This window comes from Anomaloglossus baeobatrachus, chromosome 1 (assembly GCF_048569485.1).
Source record: "Anomaloglossus baeobatrachus isolate aAnoBae1 chromosome 1, aAnoBae1.hap1, whole genome shotgun sequence".
In the NCBI taxonomy this organism is placed as follows: domain Eukaryota; kingdom Metazoa; phylum Chordata; class Amphibia; order Anura; family Aromobatidae; genus Anomaloglossus; species Anomaloglossus baeobatrachus.
The window spans coordinates 510,692,077-510,716,932 of NC_134353.1; the positions used below are offsets into that span (position 1 = coordinate 510,692,077).

At 48.2% G+C, this 24,856-nt stretch overlaps 1 protein-coding gene across 1 annotated transcript in view; it reads right to left on the reverse strand.

The window, feature by feature from the left end:
* NCBP1 (nuclear cap binding protein subunit 1) overlaps nucleotides 1–12,935 on the reverse strand; it is a 191,436-nt gene extending 178,501 nt beyond the window's left edge. Inside the window, exons 1-2 of the mRNA XM_075316096.1 lie at nucleotides 12,794–12,935; nucleotides 10,360–10,448 (exon numbers count right to left, since the gene is read on the reverse strand). Coding sequence (XP_075172211.1) covers nucleotides 10,360–10,448; nucleotides 12,794–12,827 — 123 coding nt within the window. The 5' untranslated portion in view covers nucleotides 12,828–12,935. The remainder of the gene's footprint in view (nucleotides 1–10,359; nucleotides 10,449–12,793) is intronic.
* Nucleotides 12,936–24,856: the final 11,921 nt, after the last annotated feature.

Sequence of the window (24,856 nt, forward strand, 5' to 3'; positions counted from 1 at the left end):
TTTTTGGGCGTGACTGAGACCTCCAAGAATCTGAGCGTCTCTGGTCTTTTTGAGTCTTTTTTGACGAGGCGAATTGGGACCTGCCCGGTCCTCGAAAGGACCGATAACCAGACTGACCCTTCCTCTGTTGGGGTTTGTTTTGTCTGTGTTGCGGTAAGGATGAGTCCTTACCCTTGGAGTGTTTGATGATTTCATCCAAACGCTCTCCAAACAATCGGTCACGAGAAAAAGGCAAATTGGTTAAGCACTTCTTGGAATGAGAATCTGCTTTCCAATGTCTCAACCACAGGGCCCTACGCAAAACAACGGAGTTGGCTGACGCCACTGCCGTGCGGCTTGTAGCGTCAAGAACAGCATTAATCGCGTACGACGCGAATGCCGCCATTTGCGAGGTCAATGGTGCTACCTGCGGGGCAAATGCACGTGTGACTGAGTCGACTCGCGCAAGCCCGGCTGAGATAGCTTGGAGTGCCCATACGGCCGCAAAAGAAGGCGCTAATGACGCTCCAATCGCTTCATAGATGGATTTCAGCCAGAGCTCCATCTGCCTGTCAGTGGCATCTTTAAGTGCCGCTCCATCTTCGACTGCAACCAAGGATCTAGCTGAAAGCCTGGAAATTGGAGGATCCACTTTTGGACACTGGGTCCAACCCTTGACCACCTCAGGGGGAAAAGGATAGCGTGTATCTTTAAGCCGTTTAGGAAAACGCCTTTCAGGATAAGCGTGGGGTTTCTGGATTGCGTCTCTAAAGTCAGCGTGGTCCAGAAAAGTGCTTAAAGTACGCTTAGGGTATCTGAAATGGATTCTCTCGTGCTGCGAAGCTGACTCCTCCACAAGAGGAGCTGGTGGGGAAATATTTAACATCTTATTGATGTTAAATATAAGATCATTAACTATGGCGTCACCATCTGGTGTATCTAGATTGAGAGCGGTCCCAGGATCAGAATCCTGATCAGTTACGTCCGCCTCATCACCCATAGATTCATCTCGCTGGGATCCTGACCATTGAGATGAATGTGAAGGCCCGTCATAGCGAGCCCGCTTAGGCTGCCCGGGGCCATCGTCCGAGTCAGAGTCTTCACCCTGAGGTGTATATGCCCGTCCCGGAGCTTGGAGCTGAGGGGGACCAGGGGGCAATGATTGCACAGTGTCCGTGGCCTGAAGTACAGGCCTAGCTCGCAATGTGTCAAGAATTTGTGACATAGTGAGAGACATTCTGTCAGCAAAAGCTGCAAACTCAGTTCCTGTCACCTGGACAGCATTCACAGGTGGTACACCCTGGGTCACGTCCAGCAGAGGTCCCGACTGTGCAAGCGCCGCAGGGGCCGAGCACTGCACACAATGGGGGTCCGTGGAGCCTGCCGGTAGAAAAGTCCCACATGCGGTGCAGGAAGCATATAATGTCTGTGCCTTGGCACCCTTGCGTTTTACGGACGACATGCTGCTGGCTCTCTGCAATGTGAGAGAGTCTATAGCCAAAGGGCGACCAGCGCTATGTAATACCAAGTATTTGTAGAAACAAAATACTAAGAATGCTACTGGCACAAGAGGGGGTGAGCCCTGAGGGCTGCTTACCGCCCGCTGAATAGCGGGTAAGAGGCGCAAAATTCCTTGTCTGGGTCTCCCCGGCTCCCCTCTGCAGCTCAGCGTGTCAGCAGGAATGGCTGCCGGCGTCTGTGGAGAGGGGCGGTCCGTGGGAGTTCCCAAACAAAAGTGCGGGAAACAGTGTCCCCTCTGTGCCGATTGTGAGGGCTGGAGTATGTAAAAACGACTCCAGCCCTCGGCGCTGATGCACTGGCCAGCGTCCCGCCCCTCTCCTGACTGGCAGGTCTGGGGGCGGGAACGAACGGAAGCAGGCCGCAAAAGCCGGGGACTCGAGTTATCAGCGCGGCCGCCGTAAAAGCGCGGGCCGCGCTGAAGTCCCCGGCGCACCACAAGTGCCAGCCGCGCCGCAGTCCCAGCGGCCGGCGCGACCGTGTCCCAATAGTGTGCCTGCTTCAGCGAAGCTGAATGAGGCTATGGCACAAGCGCCGCAGCGCTGATGTCCCCCGGCGCACTACAACACCCAGCATGCTGCGGTGTGAGCGCCAAATGCACGGGGACACAGAGTACCTTGAGGAAGCAGGGCCATGTCCCTGATGTACTCCGCTCCATCCAGCATCTTCTCCAGGGGCTGTAGATGGAGCACGGTCTCAGTGCCTGGAGACCAGTAAATCCCACTTCACCCAGAGCCCTGTAAAAAGGGATGGGGAAGGAATCAGCATGTGGGCTCCTGCCGCCGTACCCGCAATGGGTACCTCAACCTTACAAACACCTCCGACATACAGTGGGGTGAGAAGGGAGCATGCTGGGAGCCCTGTATGGGCCCTCTTTTCTTCCATCCGACATAGTCAGCAGCTGCTGCTGACTAAAAACAATGGAGCTATGCGTGCGTGTCTGACCTCCTGCGCACAAAGCTAAAACTGAGGAATCTGTACTCCTACGGGAGGGTGTATAGCCAGAAGGGGAGGGGCCTTACACTTTTAAGTGTAGTTCTTTGTGCGGCCTCCAGAGGCAGTAGCTATACACCCACTGTCTGGGTCTCCCAATTAGGAGCGAAAAAGAAAGTATTTGAATTGTGGAAAATGCCATGGAGTTTACTACTAACTATGGAGAATATTTAACCTTCACCACCCAGCCCGTTTTCCCATTCATGACCACACCAAATTTTAAAAATCTGACCTTTGTCACTTTGTGATGTAATAACTCAAATGCGTCAACAGATCCCGGTAATAGTGTTTTTTTTTCCTGACATTGTACTTCATGTTAGAGACAAATACTAATCATATCGCCCAAAATGTATGCAAATATCAAAAAAGTGAGAATTTAGTAATTTGCGAACTTTCAATTTTTATGCCCTTAAAGCAAATTTGGTTATATCTCACAAAATCATTAATTAAAACCATTTGCCACATGGCTACTTTTCAAAGGCACCATTTTTGAAAGCTACTACTCTTTGGGAGCATGGCAAGAATGGAAGGAGCACCACTGCACCATTAGATTTTTGGTGCCAAAATTATCTGGAATAGATAGTGGACACCTTGTCTTTGCAGAGCCCCTGTTGGGCCCAACGTGTGGAAACCCCCACAAGTGACCCCATTTTACAAAATGCATCACTTGATGTATTCATTCATTTAGAAGTGCAGTGAGCATATTGACACCACAGCTGTGTCACAGAACTTTATACCAGTAGGTGGGTGAAGAAAAAATAAATTACATTTTTTTACCCCAAATTTCGTTTTAGCTTCAGATTTGACATATTCGAGGGGAAATGAGTAAAAAATGCCAAAAAAAAGGGAATTTTGTTTACTTACCGTAAATTCCTTTTCTTCTAGCTCCTATTGGGAGACCCAGACAATTGGGTGTATAGCTTTTGCCTCTGGAGGCCACACAAAGTATTACACTTTTAAAAAAGTGTAACCCCTCCCCTCTGCCTATACACCCTCCCGTGGACCACGGGCTCCTCAGTTTTGGTGCAGGAAGGAGAAAACTTATAAATTGGTCTAGGGTAAATTCAATCCGAAGGATGTTCGGAAAACTGAAGACCATGAACCAAAAGAACAATTCAACATGAACAACATGTGTACACAAAAGAACAACTAGCCCAAAGGGCACAGGGGCGGGTGCTGGGTCTCCCAATAGGAGCTAGAAGAAAAGGAATTTACGGTAAGTAAACAAAATTCCCTTCTTTGTCGCTCCATTGGGAGACCCAGACAATTGGGACGTCCAAGAGCAGTCCCTGGGTGGGTAAAAGAATACCTCAATCGAAAGAGCCGAAAAACGGCCCCCTCTTACAGGTGGGCAACCGCCGCCTGAAGGACTCGCCTACCTAGACTGGCGTCTGCCGAAGCATAGGTATGCACTTGATAGTGTTTCGTGAAAGTGTGCAGACTAGACCATGTAGCTGCCTGACACACCTGCTGAGCCGTCGCCCGGTGCCGCAAAGCCCAGGACGCACCTACAGCTCTGGTAGAATGGGCTTTCAACCCTGAAGGAAGTGGAAGCCCAGAAGAACGGTAGGCCTCGAGAATCGGTTCCTTGATCCACCGAGCCAAGGTTGACTTGGAGGCCTGAGAGCCCTTACGCTGGCCAGCGACAAGGACAAAGAGCGCATCTGAACGGCGCAGGGGCGCCGTGCGAGACACGTAGAACCGGAGTGCTCTCACTAGATCCAAAGAGTGCAAATCCTTTTCACACTGGCGAATTGGATTAGGGCAAAAGGAAGGCAAGGAGATATCCCCTTTTCATCTAAATCAGGATAACACCTTAGGGAGAAATTCCGGGACCGGACGGAGAACCACCTTATCCTGGTGAAAAACCAGGAAGGGAGCTTTGCATGACAGCGCTGCAAGCTCAGACACTCTCCGAAGAGACGTGACTGCCACTAGGAAGGCCACCTTCTGCGAAAGACGGGAGAGAGAGACATCCCGCAGTGGCTCAAAAGGCGGCTTTTGAAGAGCCGTCAGGACCCTGTTAAGGTCCCAAGGTTCCAACGGACGTTTGTAAGGTGGGACTATGTGGCAGACCCCCTGCAGGAACGTGCGGACCTGCGGAAGCCTGGCTAGACGCTTTTGAAAAAACACGGAGAGCGCCGACACTTGGCCCTTGATAGAGCCGAGGAACAAACCCATGTCCACTCCAGATTGAAGGAATGAAAGGAATGTGGGTAAGGCAAACGGCCATGGAGAAAAACCGTTAGCAGTGCACCAGGACAGGAAGATTTGCCAAGACCTATAATAGATCTTGGCGGACGTTGGCTTCCTGGCCTGTCTCATGGTGGCAATGACATCCTGAGATAACCCTGAAGACGCTAGGAGCCAGGACTCAATGGCCACACAGTCAGGTTGAGGGCCACAGAATTCAGATGGAAAAACGGACCTTGTGACAGCAAGTCTGGGCGGTCTGGAAGTGCCCACGGTTGACCCACCGTGAGATGCCACAGATCCGGATACCACGACCACCTCGGCCAGTCTGGAGCGACGAGAATGGCGCGACGGCAGTCGGACCTGATCTTGCGTAGTACTCTGGGCAGCATTGCCAGAGGGGGAAACACATACGGCAGTCGGAACTGCGACCAATCCTGCACTAACGCGTCCGCCGCCAGAGCTCTGTGATCCTGAGACCGTGCCATGAAGGCCGGGACCTTGTTGTTGTGCCGTGACGCCATGAGAACGACGTCCGGCGTTCCCCAGCGGCGACAGATCTCCCGAAACACGTCTGGGTGAAGAGACCATTCCCCCGCGTCCATGCCCTGACGACTGAGAAAATCTGCTTCCCAGTTTTCTACGCCCAGGATGTGAACTGCGGAGATGGTGGAGCCTGTGTCTTCCACCCACTGCAGAATCCGCCGGACTTCCTGGAAGGCCGGACGACTGCGAGTGCCGCCTTGGTGATTGATGTAGGCGACGGCAGTGGCGTTGTCCGACTGGATTCGGATCTGCCTGCCCTCCAGCCACCGATGGAAAGCCAATAGGGCTAGATATACTGCCCTTATCTCCAGGATATTGATCTGAAGGGACGATTCTATTGGAGTCCAGGTTCCTTGAGCCCTGTGGTGGAGAAAAACCGCTCCCCAACCTGACAGGCTCGTGTCCGTGGTGACCACAGCCCAGGTTGGGGGTAGGAATGATCTTCCTCCCGACAGAGATGTGGGTAGGAGCCACCACTGAAGTGATGTTTTGGTCGCGAGGGAAAGAGACGTTCTTGTCGAGGGAAGCCGCACTCTTGTCCCATTTGCGGAGAATATCCATTGGAGTGGCCGTAGATGAAATTGTGCAAACGGCACTGCCTCCATAGCTGCCACCATCTTCCCCAGGAAGTGCATGAGGCGCCTTAAGGGGTGTGATTGACTCCGAAGAAGTGATTGCACCCCTGCCTGCAGAGAAAGCTGTTTGTCCCGCGGTAGCTTGACTAACGCTGGCTGTGTGTGAAACTCCATCCCAAGGTAAGTCAGTGATTGGGTTGGTGTCAACTTGGATTTCGGGAAGTTGATGATCCACCCGAACTGCTGGAGAGTCGCCAGAGCGACGGTAAGACTTTGTTGACACGCCACCCGAGAAGGGGCTCTGACTAGGAGATCGTCCAAGTAGGGGATCACCGAGTGGCCCTGAGAGTGCAGGACCGCCACGACGGATGCCATGACTTTGGTGAAAACCCGTGGGGCTGTCGCCAGGCCGAAGGGCAATGCGACGAACTGGAGGTGTTCGTCCCCGATGGCGAAACGCAGGAAACGTTGATGTTCGGGTGCGATCGGCACATGGAGATAAGCATCCTTGATGTCGATCGATGCTAGGAAGTCTCCTTGTGACATCGAGGCGATGACCGAGCGGAGAGATTCCATCCGAAACCGTCTGGTTCTCACATGTCTGTTGAGCAGCTTGAGGTCCAGAACGGGACGGAATGACCCGTCCTTTTTTGGCACCACGAACAAGTTGGAGTAAAATCCGCGACCACGTTCCTGAATGGAAACGGGAATCACAACTCCTTCGCTCTTTAGAGCGTCCACTGCCTGAAAAAGTGCATCGGCCTGTGCGGGGGGTGGGGAGGTTCTGAAGAAACGAGTCGTAGGTCGAGAGCTGAACTCTATCCTGTAACCATGAGACAGAATATCTCTCACCCATCGGTCTTGAACGTGTGGCCACCAGACGTCGCCAAAGCGGGAGAGCCTGCCACCGACCGAGGATGTGGCTAGGTGAGGCCGAGAGTCATGAAGAGGCCGTCTTGGAGGCAGTGCCTCCCGCGGCCTTTTGGGGGCGTGACTTGGACCGCCACGCATAGGAGTTCCTCCGGCCTTTCTCCGGCCGGTTGGACGAAGAGGATCGGGGCTTGGCGGAGGGACGAAAGGACCGAAACCTCGACTGGATTTTTCTCTGCTGGGGTCTCTTAGGTTTGGACTGGGGTAAGGAGGAGTCCTTTCCCGAGGATTCCTTAATAATCTCATCCAACCGTTCGCCAAATAAACGGTCGCCAGAAAAAGGCAAACCAGTTAAGAATCTTTTGGAAGCAGAGTCTGCTTTCCATTCGCGCAGCCACATGGCCCTGCGGACTGCCACGGAGTTAGCGGATGCTACAGCCGTACGGCTAGTGGAGTCCAGGACGGCGTTCATGGCGTAGGACGAAAATGCTGATGCCTGAGAGGTCAAGGAAGAAACATGCGGAGCAGAATTCCGCGTGACAGCATTAATCTCAGTCAGACAAGCCGAGATTGCTTGGAGAGCCCACACGGCCGCAAAGGCCGGGGCGAAAGACGCGCCCGTGGCCTCATAAATAGACTTCACCAAGAGCTCTGTCTGTCAGTGGCATCCTTCAGGGATGAGCCATCGGCAACAGACACAACTGACCTATCAGCCAATCTAGAGACTGGAGGATCCACCTTGGGTGAGTGTGCCCAGCCCTTTACGACTTCAGGTGGAAAGGGATAACGCGTGTCAGTGTGCCGTTTAGCAAAGCGCTTGTCCGGGACCGCTCTGGGCTTCTGGACAGCATCCCTGAAGTTAGAGTGATCAAAAAACGTATTGCGCGTACGTTTGGGGAAACGAAATTGGTGTTTCTCCTGCTGAGAAGCCGACTCCTCTACAGGAGGAGGCGGGGGAGAGAGATCCAACACCTGGTTGATGGACGAGATAAGATCATTTACTAAGGCGTCCCCCTCAGGGGTATCAAGGTTAAGGGCGAAGCCAGGGTCAGAGCCCTGAGCTCCCACGTCCGCCTCGTCCTACTGAGAGTCCTCAAGCTGGGATCCAGAGCAGCGTGAGGAGGCCGGGGAAGAATCCCAGCGAGGCCGCTTAGCCGGTCTGGGGCTGCGATCCGGGCAGGAGTCCTCCGCCTGGGACCCAGGGGCTATCCTGGGAGCGAGCTGCGGCGCGGACCGAGAAGGGCCAGGAGGAGACAAACTAACAGGGGCCGGGGCCTGTGAAGGGCCCGGTCTGGACTGCAATGCCTCCAGGAGCTTAGATGACCATTTGTCCATAGACTGTGCAATGGACTGAGAAAGTGACAGTTTCTCAGCGAAAGAGGCCAATGACGGTGACTCTGTCCCTGCAGCCTGCTCAGGGGGAGCAGGGGGATCTACATGAGACGAGGGACCCCCAAGTGCCCTAGGCTCCGGCTGAGCAAGCGTGGCAGGAATCGAGCATTGATCACAGTGAGGGTAGGTGGATCCCGCAGGCAACATAGCCCCACAAGAGGTACAGGCCGCAAAGAAAATCTGTGCCTTAGTAGCTTTGCTCCTTGTGGACGACATGCTGTTGTCTCTTAGGAGAGTGACCACTGAGGGTATAGGGGAAAAGGGTATACAGCCTGTCCGAACAGATATAGAGAGATTATATATATATATATATATATATATATATATATATATATATATATATATATATATATATATATATATATATATATATATATATATATATATATATATATATATATATATATATATATATATATATATATATATATATATATATATATATATATATATATATATATATATCGTGGATCCCCCGGAGCTGAAGAGCTTTGCTGCTGAGAAGCATCCACCGGCAGAGTGCCAAAAATGGCCGCCGGAGCTCTCAGGGGAGGAGTGGAGCCGAGGGCGGCGCTAGCAAAGAGCGGGAATCTGGAGTCCCCACAGTGGTCAATGAGGGGGGAGGGAAACATGCAAGATGCTCCAGCCCTCAAAGCCGATGTCATGTCGGTAATCCCGCCCTTACCCCTGACAGGCAGGCTCGGGGGCGGGATTTTTCGTGACAAGGCCGCGGCGAAGCCGGGGACTAAATTTAAGGCCGCGCCCGACAAGCAGGCACGGTCGGCGCGGAAGTCCGCCGAAAGGACAACGGACTGAACTACCGCGGCTTCCGGGAAGAAGGTGCAACCCTCCCTGTATAGTCCCCGCATGGGGACACAGAGTACCTTCAAGTTGCAGGGCCCGGTCCCTGGGGGTGAAGAGGCTCCGGTCCGGCAGGTTCCCACAGGGGCTGCGGATGGAGCACGGTCCCAGTAAATGGATGACCGCTTAGGATCCCACTTCTCCCAGAGCCGCATAAGGGATGGTGAAGGAGACGGCATGTGGCTCCAGCCTCCGTACCCGCAATGGGTACCTTAACCTTAACAGCACCGCCGACATAGTGGGGTGAGAAGGGAGCATGGCGGGGACCCCATAGGGGTCCTCTTTTCTTCCATCCGACATAACTATGTATGAGAATGCATGAGTGGATGTGTGCCTCCTTCCACACAAAGCATAAAACTGAGGAGCCCGTGGTCCACGGGAGGGTGTATAGGCAGAGGGGAGGGGTTACACTTTTTTAAAAGTGTAATACTTTGTGTGGCCTCCAGAGGCAGAAGCTATACACCCAATTGTCTGGGTCTCCCAATGGAGCGACAAAGAAAAACCCCTCACAATTTCTGTTGAACGTGTCAATACCTCACATGTGGCAGTACAGTACTGCTTGGCCACACGGTAAGTCAGGAGGGAAGGAGTGCTATTTGACTCTTGGAGCACAGATTTTCTTAGAAGAGTTTACAGTCTCCATATAGAGTGTCTTCAAGTGACCCCATTTTAGAAATTACACCCCTCTGGGAATTTATATACAGGTATAGTGACGATTTTTACTCCATGGGTGTTTACATTGCAGGTTATTAGATCATTGAATCAGATGGCATGTCCAGTCCTGCTCAATGCAGGACCTCACAAACCACCAAACCTGGGTGACCCCAGAGCCGTTATTCGGCCTGCGGTAACCAAATGAGACCATCGACACAACACAATCGTTATTGTGTTGTGCCAACAGAAGGAAAGAGACAGCCCCCATCCTCTGGTAAGTAGACACTTATCGATATTTACAGCAGTATCATAGAGGTTAAATGCTTGTGAGAGTGCTAGCACTGCTCGTGAGTATTACTGAAGGGCATCAGCAAAGACATATAGCGGACACCCGCTAATGATTTTACTGGCGCTGTATGTAAGCCGGCGCGATCTTAGCGCCGTACATGTATCCCTGCAAAGAGACATACATGTACGGTGCCTTGCAGGGATACACCTCCTGCAGCACAGTACATGCACAGCAGGCGAAACTATGGAAGATATTCCAACCAACAGGGCAGATATGCGTCAACTCTGCTCTGCTGTTCCTGTTATTCTTCCTAAAAATATATGAATTGTTTGAAAACTGGTCATTCCTGGATTAACGATGTTTCTACAAAATCAGATACTGTGTAATGATTGCTTCCAACGTCAGACTGTATCGGGAAACACCTCTAACACTGGCATATGATAAAAGAGGTAGCAGAATAATAGTTACTGTGAAGAAGAAAATATGTACCTTCTCCCCAACTCTACATATCAGCGATTCCAGACGATCTTCTATATTGAGTGGTTCAGAAGTTTTCCGCCTCTTATGAGGCTGCCCTCCTGTAAAACAGTAATACAGATATTAAATGATACACAATTGGGGTGAAGGGGGGAGGGGACACCCTCCCACCACTGGAAGACATCACAATGGAAGCTCATGTATCCACAAATAATACACTGCAATCAGATATCAATCACATTACAGGCTTCGTAGTACCAATGTTTGAGTTGTGATATCTGCATCATCACAAATGACTAAAGGTGGTGTCACACATAGCGACGCAGCAGCGATCACGATCAGCGATCTGACCTCATCAGGATCACTGCTGCGTCGTTACATGGTCGCTGGTGAGCTGTCAAACAGGCAGATCTCACCAGCGACCAGCCCCCAGCTAGCAGCGACGCGTGGAAGCGTAACTAAGGTAAATATCGGATAACCAAGGAAAGCACTTCTCTTGGTTACCCGACATTTACCTTAGTTACTAGCGTCCGCCGCTCTCACGCTGCCAGTGCCGGCTCCCTGTTCCCTGCACTCCTAGCCAAAGTACACATCGGGTTAATTACCCGATGTGTACTCCAGCTACGTATGCAGGGAGCCAACACTGGCAGCTGAGAGCGGCGGACGCTAGTAACTAAGGTAAATGTCGGGTAACCAGGGAAAGGGCTTCTTGGTTACCCTATGTTTACCGTGGTTACAGCTTACTGCAGGCTCCAGACGCCGGCTCCTGCTCGCTTCAGTTCGTCGCTCTCTCGCTGTCACACACAGCGATGTGTGCTTCACAGCGGGAGAGCAACGAGCAAAAAATGAAGCAGGACATTCAATGACCGGCGACCTCACAGCAGGGGCCAGGTCGTTGCTGAATGTCACACACAGCGACGGGACGTCGCTGCTACGTCACAGAAAATGGTGACTTAGCAGCGATGTCGTCGTCGCTGTGTGTGACACCACCTTAATAGGCAGCAGTTACATGGTAACCACTGGTAAACAAAGGCCACAGAGGTCAACAGAGTGGAGCGCTGCTGGTTAGGTTTAAAGCATTGTTCCTTTTAGAGAACCAGATTACATAAGAGTGGCAGACGACAATACCTGGTAATAGAACAATAGAGTGCCAAGAACTGCTCAGCACAGCAGACACCACACCACTGAGGCGCACATACAGCACACAGACCATAGATACAGCAAATACCACACCGCTGAGGCGCACATACAGCACACAGACCATAGATACATCAGATACCACACCGCTGAGGAGCACATACAGCACACAGACCATAGATACAGCAGATGCCACACCGCTGAGGAGCACATACAGCACACAGACCATAGATACAGCAGATGCCACACCGCTGAGGAGCACATACAGGACACAGACCATAGATACAGCAGATGCCACACCGCTGAGGAGCACATACAGGACACAGACCATAGATACGGCGGATACCACACCGCTGAGGAGCACATACAGGACACAGACCATAGATACAGCAGACACCACACCACTGAGGAGCACATACAGCACACAGACCATAGATACATCAGATACCACACCGCTGAGGAGCACATACAGGACACAGACCATAGATACAGCAGATACACCGCTGAGGAGCACATACAGCACACAGACCATAGATACAGCAGATACCACACCGCTGAGGAGCACATACAGCACACAGACCATAGATACAGCAGATACCACACCGCTGAGGAGCGCATACAGCAAACAGACCATAGATACAGCAGATACCACACCGCTGAGGAGCACATACAGCAAACAGAAGATAACTACAGCAGATGCCACACTGAAAAGCACATTTAGCACACAGACCATAGATACAGCGGATACCACTCTGCTGAGGAGCACATACAGGACACAGACCATAGATACAGCAGATACCACACCGCTGAGGAGCACATACAGGACACAGACCATAGATACAGCAGATACCACACCGCTGAGGAGCACATACAGGACACAGACCATAGATACAGCAGATGCCACACCGCTGAGGAGCACATACAGGACACAGACCATAGATACAGCAGATACCACACCGCTGAGGAGCACATACAGGACACAAACCATAGATACAGCAGATACCACACCGCTGAGGAGCACATACAGGACACAAACCATAGATACAGCAGATACCACACCGCTGAGGAGCACATACAGGACACAGACCATAGATACAGCAGATACCACACCGCTGAGGAGCACATACAGGACACAAACCATAGATACAGCAGATACCACACCGCTGAGGAGCACATACAGCACACTCCAGGCAGACAGCAGGACATGCTGACACTTGTAGTATCACGGTTATCAATGGAGAAAGGTGGGCACGATTCCCAGACACACAGAGTGCAGCTCCAAGCCCTCGCTTAGGTCACCGGCTCTCACCGTCATTCTCCTCTCTATGCCTTCTCCGAGACATGGCCGCTGGTGACTGTGTTTCCCTCACACACTACGGAACGCTCAGGATAGCTGCCGAGCACTCGCCAGTGCGGCACAAAACTCGCGAGGCTTCTAGATACACTGGCCCTGTGATTGGCTGGGCGGCTTCGAAACGTCCTCCTCTGGCACCAGAGAGAGACGCTTCAGCGCTGCAGGCCGGGCTAGAGCAGCTTCCGGTACTCTACGAGATTAGCTGCACTGACCGACGCTCCTGCCTCCTAGTGCGGAATCTATGGTGTGTGAGAGAATGAGCTTCCGGGAGGGCTGAGGACTGAGGGAGTGTATACAAAGTGCTGGACTGAGGCAGCGGCGTACGTTGTAGTCAGTCAGCTGTAGTGGTAGTTGTGGATACTGCATGCTGTTATCAGCAGTGCCAAATAATGGCGGGATGGTTATATCAGGCCCTTTCACTGAAGTATTGTAGCACTGAGACATAATATTATACCAGAGTAGTCTGGGAAAGAAATCCTGACACATTGTACCATTTACAGTAGCATACTTCTAGTATCAGTGCTCCAATACTCGGGGTATTCCTAGAAGACTGTTGGTACAGAATACTTAGTGAGGGCCAGAAATATCTGGACAGTGACACAGGTTTTGACACTTTAGCTGTTTACCAAAACATTCAATATACTTATATAATCAATATGGGCTTAAAGGGAACCTGTCAGGTAATTTATGTGTTATCACCTAGTAGCAGAGTGATGTGTGGCCTAGAAACTAGAGTTGAGCGGATTACTAATAACCCGGGTCCGGCGGATCTGTCGCGGGATGTCACAGAAGTCCGGATCCGATCCGGAATCCGGCACAATGTAAGTCAATGAGGAACGGATCCGGGGACGAGAGAGGAGGAGAAGGAGAAGAAACCGGATCGTGCAGCCGGATTCCCGCAACCGGGTCGGACCCGGATCGGACTCTGAAACTGCGCGGATCCGGATTTTTACAGTTCGGATCCGCTCAACACTATTAGAAACCCCTGCCTAACCATCCCTGTGTTGTAATATTGTATAATATGAATATATAAAAATATGTTTTATTACTTATATGTTCCCTATGTAAATCAGCAGGGGCTCTAGCTATATGGACGTCGCATCGCCCCGTGGGTGTTCTCATGTTTTCTGTGGTATCACACCCCTGTGGGCATGATACCATGGATTTACATGAGTGAAGTCCCATCACTCCTTGAGATCCTGCGCGTGCGCACTTACCGTTCCCGCAGCCTTGCTTGCTTCTCGTCTTCAGGCACGCTCTGCGCATGCTCAGAAGACTCCTGCGGTTCCGACCATGCGCAGAGCGTGTCTGAAGCCAGCAAGCACCCGGATAACAAGGCTGCGGGAATGGTAAGTGCACACCAGCAGTATCTCAAGGAGCGACAGGATGTTGCTCATGTAAATTCATAGTATCACGCCCACAGGGGAGTGATACCACGGAGAACATGCGAACGCCCACAGGGTGATCCGACGCCCAGGGGACTAGACCCTCTGCTCATTTACATAGGGAACATGTAAGCAATAAAACATATTTTTATACATTCACATTACACACTATTACAACACAGGGATGGGTAGGAAGGGGTTACTAGGCCACACATCACCCTGCTACTAGGTTATAACACATAAATTACCTGGCAGGTTCCCTTTAAAGTGTAGACTGTCAGCTTTAGGGTTCAGTCACAGCGGCGTATAAATACAGGGTGCCGATCCTCATACCGAAAAGTAGTACGGGTGTCCTGCATAGGTCACCCTGTATATCATGTGAGTGCTAGGCCATTGTGCAAGTTTTATTTATTATTGCCTATCATCCCTTATGAGATGTCTATCAAATCTGTATGCAATACTTTTTTTAACATCATGTATGTAAATTTGTTACCTAGTTGTCATAATGTACAATACAACATTATATCATGGTACTGTAAAATCGATATAAATACTTTTATGTCCAAAAATGACCAAAGCAGTATACGAGTGGTATAATTTTTCTGGTTAGCCAATAAAGGTATTTGCAAGCTTTCAGGGCACAAATGATCCGTCATCAGGTAGGTTTATAAATGAATTACTGAGACAGACATTTAAAAGTGGTGTCACACATAGCGACGCAGCAGCGATCACGACCAGCGTTCTGACCTTATCAGGATCGCTGCTGCATCGTTACATGGTCGCTGGTGAGCTGTCAAACAGGCAGATCTCACCAGCGACCAGCCCCCAGCTAGCAGCGACGCGTGGAAGCGTAACTAAGGTAAATATCGGGTAACCAAGGAAAGCACTTCTCTTGGTTACCCGATATTTACCTTAGTTACTAGCGTCCGCCACTCTCACGCTGCCAGTGCCGGCTCCCTGTTCCCTGCACTCCTAGCCAGAGTACACATCGGGTTAATTACCCGATGTGTACTCCAGCTACGTGTGCAGGGAGCAGGGAGCCGGCACTGGGTGCGTGAGAGCGGCGGACGCTAGTAACTAAGGTAAATATCGGGTAACCAAGGAAAGGGCTTCTTGGTTACCTGATGTTTACCGTGGTTACAGCTTACCGCAGGGTGCCAGACACCGGCTCCCTGCTCCCTGCTCGCTTCAGTTCGTCACTCTCTCGCTGTCACACACAGCGATCTGTGCTTCACAGCAGGAGAGCAACGAGCAAAAAATGAAGCAGGACATTCAGCAACGAGCGGCGACCTCACACCAGGGGCCAGGTCGTTGCTGGATGTCACACACAGCGATAGCGTCAGGATGTCGCTGCTACGTCACAGAAAATGGTGACTTAGCAGCGACGTCGTTGTCGTCGTCGCTATGTGTGACACTACCTTTAGAGATGTGACAACAGTTCAATTGTGCATGGGAAAGATGGGTGATGCCTCCTAAAGATAAGCTGGGGAAATCAAATTAAGGCTTTTGTTACAAATGTAGATGTGTGAGTGATGGCTACCACATCTAAATTTATAACAGAAACCTTAATTTGATTTCCCCAGCTTATCTTAAGGAAGCATCACCCATCTTTCTCATGCACAATTGAACTATGTCACATCTCTAATATGTTGTGCATTGGTCTCCGTAATTAATTTGTAAACATGCCTGATAAAGGAGCACTTCTGCTCTGAAAGCTTGCAAATACAGTACCTTTATTGGCTAACCAGAAAAAATGATATCACTCCTAGAATAATTTTGGCATTTTTGGACATAAGTATTTACCTAGTTGTTAGAAATACAGTGCCTTGCGAAAGTATTCGGCTCCCTTGAATTTTTCAACCTTTTCCCACATTTCAAGCTTCAAACATAAAGATAAAAAATGTAAATTTTATGGTGAAGAATCAACAACAAGTGGGACACAATTGTGAAGGTGAAAGAAATGTATTGCTTATTTTAAACTTTTATAAAAAAGAATAAATTGTTAAGTGGGGAGTGCAATATTATTTGGAAAGATTAGTGCTTGCTCACTTGAGTCCCCTACAGTTTGCTTACCGGCATAGATTGGGGGTGGACGATGCTATTCTCTCTCTGTTACATACTGTACATTCATTTTTGGAGAAGGATGGAACCACTGTGCGAGCGATGTTCTTCGATTTCTCGAGTGCATTTAACACCTTGCAGCCACTCTTACTACACAAAAAGATGACTGATATGAAGGTGGAGGGGGGGATGAGAAATTGGAACACCGACTACCTATCAGATCGGCCACAGTTTGTACAGATGGGAGCAGTTGTGTTTAGCAGATTATTGAGCAGTGTAGGTGTCCCTCAGGGAACGGTGCTAGCGCCCTTTCTATTCACACTGTATACATCAGACTTTCGGTATAAAAAAATTCTCGGATGACTCCGTGGTAGTCGGATGTATTAGGGGGGACCAGGGTGATGAGGAATATAGAAGGGTGGTGTTGAAGTTTGTGGATTGGTGCCATGGTAACTATCTACAACTAAATGTTAAGAAAACTAAGGAGTTGGTGGCCAACTATAGCAGGAGAAAGATGGAATGTTTACCGATCACTATTGCTGGCCAGGAGGTGGAGAGTTACAAATATTTGTGGGTCCACCTGGATAGCAAACTGGACTGGAGATGCCACTCATAGAGGGTCTACAAGAAGGGGATGAGCAAACTGTATTTCCTAAGGAAACTGAGGTCTTTTAATGTGTGCAGCAAAATGTTAGAAATGTTCTACCAGTCTGTAATGGCAAGTGCCATCTTTTTTTCACTCATGCTGGGGTGGTAGTGTGCAGGTCTCGGATGCTAATAAGCTGAATAAGCTTATCAAGAAGGCAAGCTCCGCTGTTGGCTGCAATCTTGACTCTTTTGAGGAATTAGTGGAGAGAAGATCTCTGAAAACGTGTATGGCGATTATGAATAATAATGCACATCCATTATATGAGCTATTCATGAGACAGAAGAGCACCTTCAGTAACCAGCTAATCCTTCTGACGTGTAAGAAGGAAAAATATAGAAAATCATTTGTGCCAACTGCTATGGCAATGTACAACAATAACATTAGTGTTAAATCATCAAGGTAAATGTTTACTTCTTTATTTCTACTACTTTTCAGTTTACCCGCTGTGTATGACCTAATCTAATGTATAATGTTCTTCTGTCAACTCTGTCTTGTCAATTAAGTAATTCATGTTATTATTTAAGTCATGCTGCTGTGATACCATAATTTCCCACGGGATTTATAAAGTGTATCGTATCGTATGTCGCTTGGGGTATGTGTCTATCAGTTTTGCACATCAAGAGACTGAAATTCTTGCCCATTCTTCCTTTGCAAACGGCTCGAGCTGAGTGAGGTTGGATGGAGAACATTTGTGAACAGTAGTTTTCAGCTTTTTCCACAGATTCTCGATTGGATTCAGGTCTGGACTTTGACTTGGCTATTCTAACACCTGGATACGTATATTTGTGAACCATTCCATTGTAGATTTTGCTTTATGTTTTGGATCATTGTCTTGTTGAAAGACAAATCTCCGTCCCAGTCTCAGGTCTTTTGCAGACTCCAACAGGTTTTCTTCAAGAATGGTCCTGTATTTGGCTCCATCCATCTTCCCATCAATTTTAACCATCTTCCCTGTCCCTGCTGAAGAAAAGCAGGCCCAAACCATGATGCTGCCACCACCATGTTTGACAGTGGGGATGGTGTGTTCAGGGTGATGAGCTGTGTTGCTTTTAAACCACATATATCATTTGGCATTGTGCCCAAAAAATTCGATTTTGGTTTCATCTGACCAGAGCACCTTCTTCCACATGTTTGGTGTGTCTCCCAGGTGGCTTGTACAAACTTTAAACAACACTTTTTATGAATATCACTGAGAAATGGCTTTCTTTTTGCCACTCTTCCATAAAGGCCAGATTTGTGCAGTGTACGACTGATTGTTGTCCTATGGACAGACTCTTCCACCTCAGCTGTAGATCTCTGCAGTTCATCCAGAGTGATCATGAATGGACTTCTTGGCTGCATCTCTGATCAGTCTTCTCCTTGTTTGAGATGAAAGTTTGGATGGACGGCCGGGTCTTGGTAGATTTGCAGTGGTATGATAGTCCTTCCATTTCAATATGATCGCTTGCACAGTGCTTCTTTGGATGTTTAAAGTTGTGGAAATCTTTTTGTAACCAAATCCGGCTTTAAACTTCTCCACAACAGTATCAGTGACCTGCCTGTTGTGTTCCTTGGTCTTCATAATGCTCTGTGATTTAAACAGAACACTGAAACTATCACAGAGCGGTGCATTTACACGGAGACTTGATTACACACAAGTGGCTTAGGCTAGTTTCACACTTGCGTTGAACGGCATCCGTTGCATTGCGTTGTGTGACGGATGCAACGGATGTGTTGCATATAGTGGCACAACGGATGCAACGGATGCTGCAAAACAACGGAATCCGTTTTTATTTTTTTATTTTTTTTTACAGTTTTACCGGCGGCAGACTATTGTGAATGATCAGCTGATCGCTCCCAGTAGCCGGCCGCCGGGTGATCAGCTGATCGCTCCCTGCAGCCGGCCACCGAGTGATCAGCTGAGCGCTGTCACTTGCCGGCCGCCGGGTGATCAGCTGATCGCTCCCTGCAGCCGACCGCCAGGTGATCAGCTGAGCGCTGTCACTTGCCGGCGCCCGGGCATGCCGGCGGCCGGGCATGCCAGCGGGCGGGCGCTCAGCTGAGCGCTGTCACTTGCCGGCGCCCGGGCATGCCGGCGGGCGGGTGCTCAGCTGAGCGCTGTCGCATGCCGGTGGCCTGTCGCTCAGCTGAGCGCTGTCACTTGCCGACGGCCGGGCGCTCAGCTGAACGTTCGGCCACCGCGAGCCAAAATAAAGTTTGTGATTAAAAAAAAAAAGAGCATGCGCAGTGAAATCCAGAGGATTCCGCTGCTCAAAACAACGTTACATGCTGCGTTCCTCCCGCTGGGCGGAAGCAACGGAGCGTCGCCCAGCGGAAGCAACGCAGGTCCTTTTGGTACAATCCGTCATCCATACAAGTCTATGGGAAACAGCGGAATCCGTTAACGGATTCCGCTGTTTTCCAAAAGGGCGGATTGTAACGGAAGGAAAACAACGCAAGTGTGAAAGTACCCTTATATTTATCATCATCAGTCATTTAGGACAACATTGGATCATTCAGAGATCCTCAATGAACTTCTGGAGTGAGTTTGCTGCACTGAAAGTAAAGGGGATGAATAATATTGCACGCCCCAATTTTCAGTTTATTTTTTACAAAAGTTTAAAATAAGCAATAAATTTCGTTCAACTTCACAATTGTGTCCCACTTGTTGATTCTTCACCATAAAATTTATTTTTTTTTATCTTTGTTTGAAGCCTGAAATGTGGGAAAAGGTTGAAAAATTCAAGGGGGCGGAATACTTTCGCTAGGCACTGTATAAAATATCAAAATATAGATGGAATAGATTTATATCCTGCAGCTATATAATATCCCAACCCACCTATATATTATACACTTCCATGCTTTAGTGCCTCCCATGTGGCACTTCAGGGTGTTTAGCCTGGTTTAGGCTAATAAATATATTCTAAACGACATGGGGTCACCCTTATTTTTGATAACCAACAAAGGTAAAGCAGACAGCTGCAAGCTGATTTTATCAGGCTGGGAAGGTCCATGGTTGTTGGGCCCTTCCCAGCCTAAAAATACTGACTGCAGTCACCCCAGAAGGGGCACATCACATTAGATGAGCTAGACCTCGCACTTTGTCTCTGCTCTTCCCGATTGCCCTGGTGTGGTGACAATCAGGGTAATGATAGTTGGGGTTGAAGTCAGCTGGTATCATGTCCTGGTGTTAGTAATGGGGGTATGGGTGAAAAGAAAGAAAAACACACAAAATATTTTATTTGAAAAAACATTCTCCAACACTTTCTCTGGTTCACCAATTTATTTATTAAGATAAAAAGCCATACAGGTCCGCCATAGTCGAAAAAAATCCAATGTAGTCCACAAACGGAAATTTGAAAAACATTAAAAGAGAGAAACAAAAACAAGACACCTGTCCTTTGTACCCCAATTTATTAGAAATCCAAGTCCCCAGGTCCAATGTAGTGCTGCGTCCCTACAGTGTTCTTCAATTACGTGGATCAAAGGCTATGGAGCCTCAGAATGTGGATCCACAATGTTTGTGCAGCTACCAGTCCTGGCTCATGGTGCACACCATGAAACCCGGGACACTGATAAGCAGTTACATCAGGGCGGCACGGTGGCTCAGTGGTTAGCACTGCAGCCTTGCAGCGCTGGGGCCCTGGGTTCACTTCCCACCAAGGACACCATCTGCAAGGAGTTTGTATGTTCTTCCCATGTTTGTGTGAGTTTCCTCCGGGTTCTCCGGTTTCCTCCCACACTCCAAAGACATACAGATAGGGACTCTAGATTGTGAGCCCAAATGGGGACAGTGTTGCCATTGTATGTAACGGCTTCGGGTGTTGCAGATGAACACTGCCTCATTAAATATCGTTAGTGCGAGTGCAATCTGCTATTTTATCGGATTGCACTCGTCTTTTTTTTAAACGCAAGTGGATTTGAAGCCTTAATTTGAGGGTATTCACATCCTAATTTGAGTAAGGGTTTAGGAATTACAGCTCTTTATATATGCATGCAGCCCCCTTAACCCCTTAACGACCGCGGGCCGTAAAATTACGTCCTAAATGACATAATCTTACTGCCCGCAGCATGCCGCGATCGGCACACATCTCAGCTGATTTTCACAGCTGAGATGTGTGCCTGCTAGGCACGAGCAGAATCGTTATCTGCTCGTGCCGATTAACCCCTTATATGGCGCTGTCAATACATGACAGCGCCATTATAAGCGCGATTGCGGTAATGTTTTCCTTACCGCCCGATACCGGAAGTCACGTGACGCGATCACGTGACTCCCGATAGTTGTCATGGTAGCACAGGGTCATGTGATGACTCCTGTACTACACCTGACTTGGTTTCACTTTCGCTGTGCCCGGGGCACAGCAAAAGAGAAAGACAGCGTATCTGCTGTTTACAGCCTTGTGGCTGTGATCAGCAGATACTGCAGAGCGATCGGAATGCTGATCGCAATAGCCCCCTAGGGGGACTAGTAAAATAAAAAAAAAAAGTTAAAAAATAAGTTTTAAAAAATTAAAAAAAAACAAAAAAACCTAAAAGTTCAAATCACCCCCCATTCGCCCCATTGAAAATTAAAGGGTTAAAAAAATAAAAAATATACACACATTTGGTATCGCCGCGTTCAGAAACGCCCGATCTATCAAAATATAAAATCAATGAATCTGATCAGTAAACGGCGTAGCGGCAAAAAAATTCCAAACGCCAAAACGACATTTTTTTGTCGCCACAACTTTTGCGCAAAATGCAATAAGAGGCGATCAAAACGTAGCATCTGCGCAAAAATGGTACCGTTAAAAACGTCAGCTCGAGACGCAAAAAATAAGCCGTCATTAAACCTAAGATCCCGAAAAATGAGAACGCTACGGGTCACGGAATATGGCGTAAAACGTGCGCCACTTTTTTCGGACAAACTTCCGATTTTTTTTTAACCCCTTATATAAAAGTAAACCTATACATGTTTGGTGTCTACGAACTCGCACTGACCTGAGGCATCATACCCACACATCAGTTTTACCATATAGTGAACACAGTGAATAAAATATCTCAAAAACCATATTGCGATCGCACTTTTTTTGCAATTTTACAGCATTTGGAATTTTTTTGCCATTTTCTAGTACACTATATGGTAAAACTGATGGTTTCATTTAAAAGTACAGCTCGTTCCGCAAAAAATGAGCCCTCACATGACCATATTGACTGAAAAATAAAAAAGTTACGTCTCTCAGAAAAAGAATGGCGAAAAAAAAAAACGGAAAGCGAAAAATCGGCCGGTCGTGAAGGGGTTAATGACCGCCAATACGTATCCAAATGGCGGCTATTAAGAGTCCTTATTTCTCACTGCCGTTTTAAAATGGCAGCTAGAAATAAGGGTAAAGTGCCCCCTACAGTGGGAAAATCTTCAGGGTCTCAGCTACTGGGATAGCTGAGACCCTGGAGATCACAATTCAGGCCAGATTTTTCAGTCCCTGATCACATGATTGTCGTTATTCAACAAAAAAAAGTGATCACGTAAAAAAAAAAAATAATAAGATCAACATTAAAAATCATTTCTCTCTCCTTTTGACATGATCAGATATGTCAGAGGAGAAAGAAATGCTGTCCCCAGGTCTCCCCTGGTACCTTGGTACTGGAAATTCATCCCCCGTGCCCCCTCCTCCTCTTCCTGTTGCAAAATGGCGGGCACATCCGCTGTGCATGCGCCAAGATCTGCTGGCTGGCACCCTGCAATGTCAGGAACCAATTTCATTGGTTCCTGAAATATGATCACTGTGATAGACTGTATCAAAGTGATCAAATACACCAATATTTAGAAAATAAGACAGCACTTGGACTGTGCCTCCTTCTTCTGCTCTTGTAGATGTTCTGGAGAGAAGAGAGACACCTACAAGTGCTGTCAATGAATAAATAAGTGCTGTCAGTGAAAATAAATTCTCTAGATACCTTTAAAAAACCTTCCCTAATTTCCTAATTACCCCCCTGATCATTCCCCCCCGTCCTCCACCTAATCAGATTAAGTTTTTTGTTTGTTTGGGGTTTTTTTTTATAATTTTTCTTTTCTTACCTAGGTAGATTGAACAAATTTTACCCCTTTTTTTCAAAAAATGTGTAAGCTAAAAAATCCTAGAATTAGTTGGCCACCAATCAAATTTATATGCCCATCAATATATTTCCCAAAATCCCACATCCCTCCAGTCCCATTCATGAATCTCCATAACTGTCCTGAAAATATAAAAAATTTGGGGGCATTACCCTCAACATGGGTTTTGAAAAACAAATACCACTCTCCGTTCCTAAGGGAAACTAAATTCGTCCATAGGACCCCTGTATTTGCAGCTGTCATGTCCGGAATCTGATATGAAACCCTAAAGAGATTCCTTCATTTTAGTGACAATTCCCAAGCCCCCCAAAAAATGACTCCAACTATGATTGCCTAAATAAATTGAGACCTCTAATTTCCCTCTCAACGTATTTATTTTTAAATTCCTATAACCCTGAGCAAAATGTTGACATTGACAAGTCCTTTATGAGTTTCAATGTCCGTTTGTCATTCTACTAGCTTTAGCTACTGCAAGCATGGCAAATATGGTGTCACATTATATAAAATGTGTGTGCGTACACGTGGGCATACGTGCACCTTTCTCGGTTATAAAGGTAGGGACCACCAAATAAACCCTCCAAACTACTCCAGAGAATTGGCATCCCTGGTAAAATTGTCTGGGAGCTAATTACTCCATTTCTATATAAACCACAAAGATGTACCACATCTACGCTGACAATTATACTAGCACTCCCTTTACAAATCCCTCCACACTGCAAATGCAGGGGCCTGTGGGTGAGTCAGAAAAAAAACTAGTAGGTTTTCTCTCACAGTTGGTGTCCAGACATTTGGAGAAGGGGGTATCATTCTTACTGGCAAGGTACCAGCTACTTGCAATGAAATGGAATGACAGGAAGGACGTCTACATGCTCACCACGCTTCATGCAGACACCACTGTAATGGTCAGAGACAGGGACTCCACCAGGAACAAATAGAAACTGGTAGCATAACAGAGTATAATAAGTTTATGTTTGGCTTTGACCTGTCTAACCAGGTTCTTCAGCCGTATGTGGTAAAGCGTAAAACCAGGTCCTGGTAAAATAAGGTAGCAATCTTCCTCCTATATATTGCTACCTATAACACATTCTTCCTCTATAAAAAGTTGACAAGGAACACTCACATTTCTCCATTAGGAGAAAATTGTCGAGTGTTTCCTATTTGAATAAATGGTTTAGGAGGCAGGTTTCAAGTCAGAGGATATCTGGAGACTGTTAGGCCCTGTGCGCACTGGAAAATGGAATTTTCTCAAGAAAATTCCGCAGGTATTCAAAGATTACCGCACCCGCGATAAAAAACCGTGGCAAACCGCACCCGAAAACCGCATGCGGTTTGCTGCGGTTTTACCACGGTATTGTTCGCGGTATTGCCGCGGTTTTGCCGCGTGCGGGTTGGTATGTGCTTTATTGCATTCAATGCAATAAAGCACATTGAAAAAAAAAAAAGGTCATTTCATTCTGATGTAGAGAAATAGACAGAAGAATAGATAGAAGAATAGATAGACAGACAGAAGGATAGATAGAGGGATAGAGTCCCTGTGAGCATACGCTGCATGTCTCACGGTCGGCAGTGAGTTCACATCGGCCGTGGGAAATGCCCTGGAGTTACCTCTGCTGTCTCATTACGAGGCTGCATTCAGCAGTGTCTGTGTCAGTCGCGGCTGGATGTAAGCATCGCAGGACGTCGGAGCTGTGGATTACGCCGGAGGTTTGTTTCGGGAGGGGTTAATAAAAGGGTGAACGAGGCTTGTTTGTGTTTTATTTAAAATAAAGGATTTTTCTGTGTGTTTTTTCACTTTACTTACGGGTTGATCATGTCAGCTGTCACACAGACGCTGCCATGATCAAGCCTGG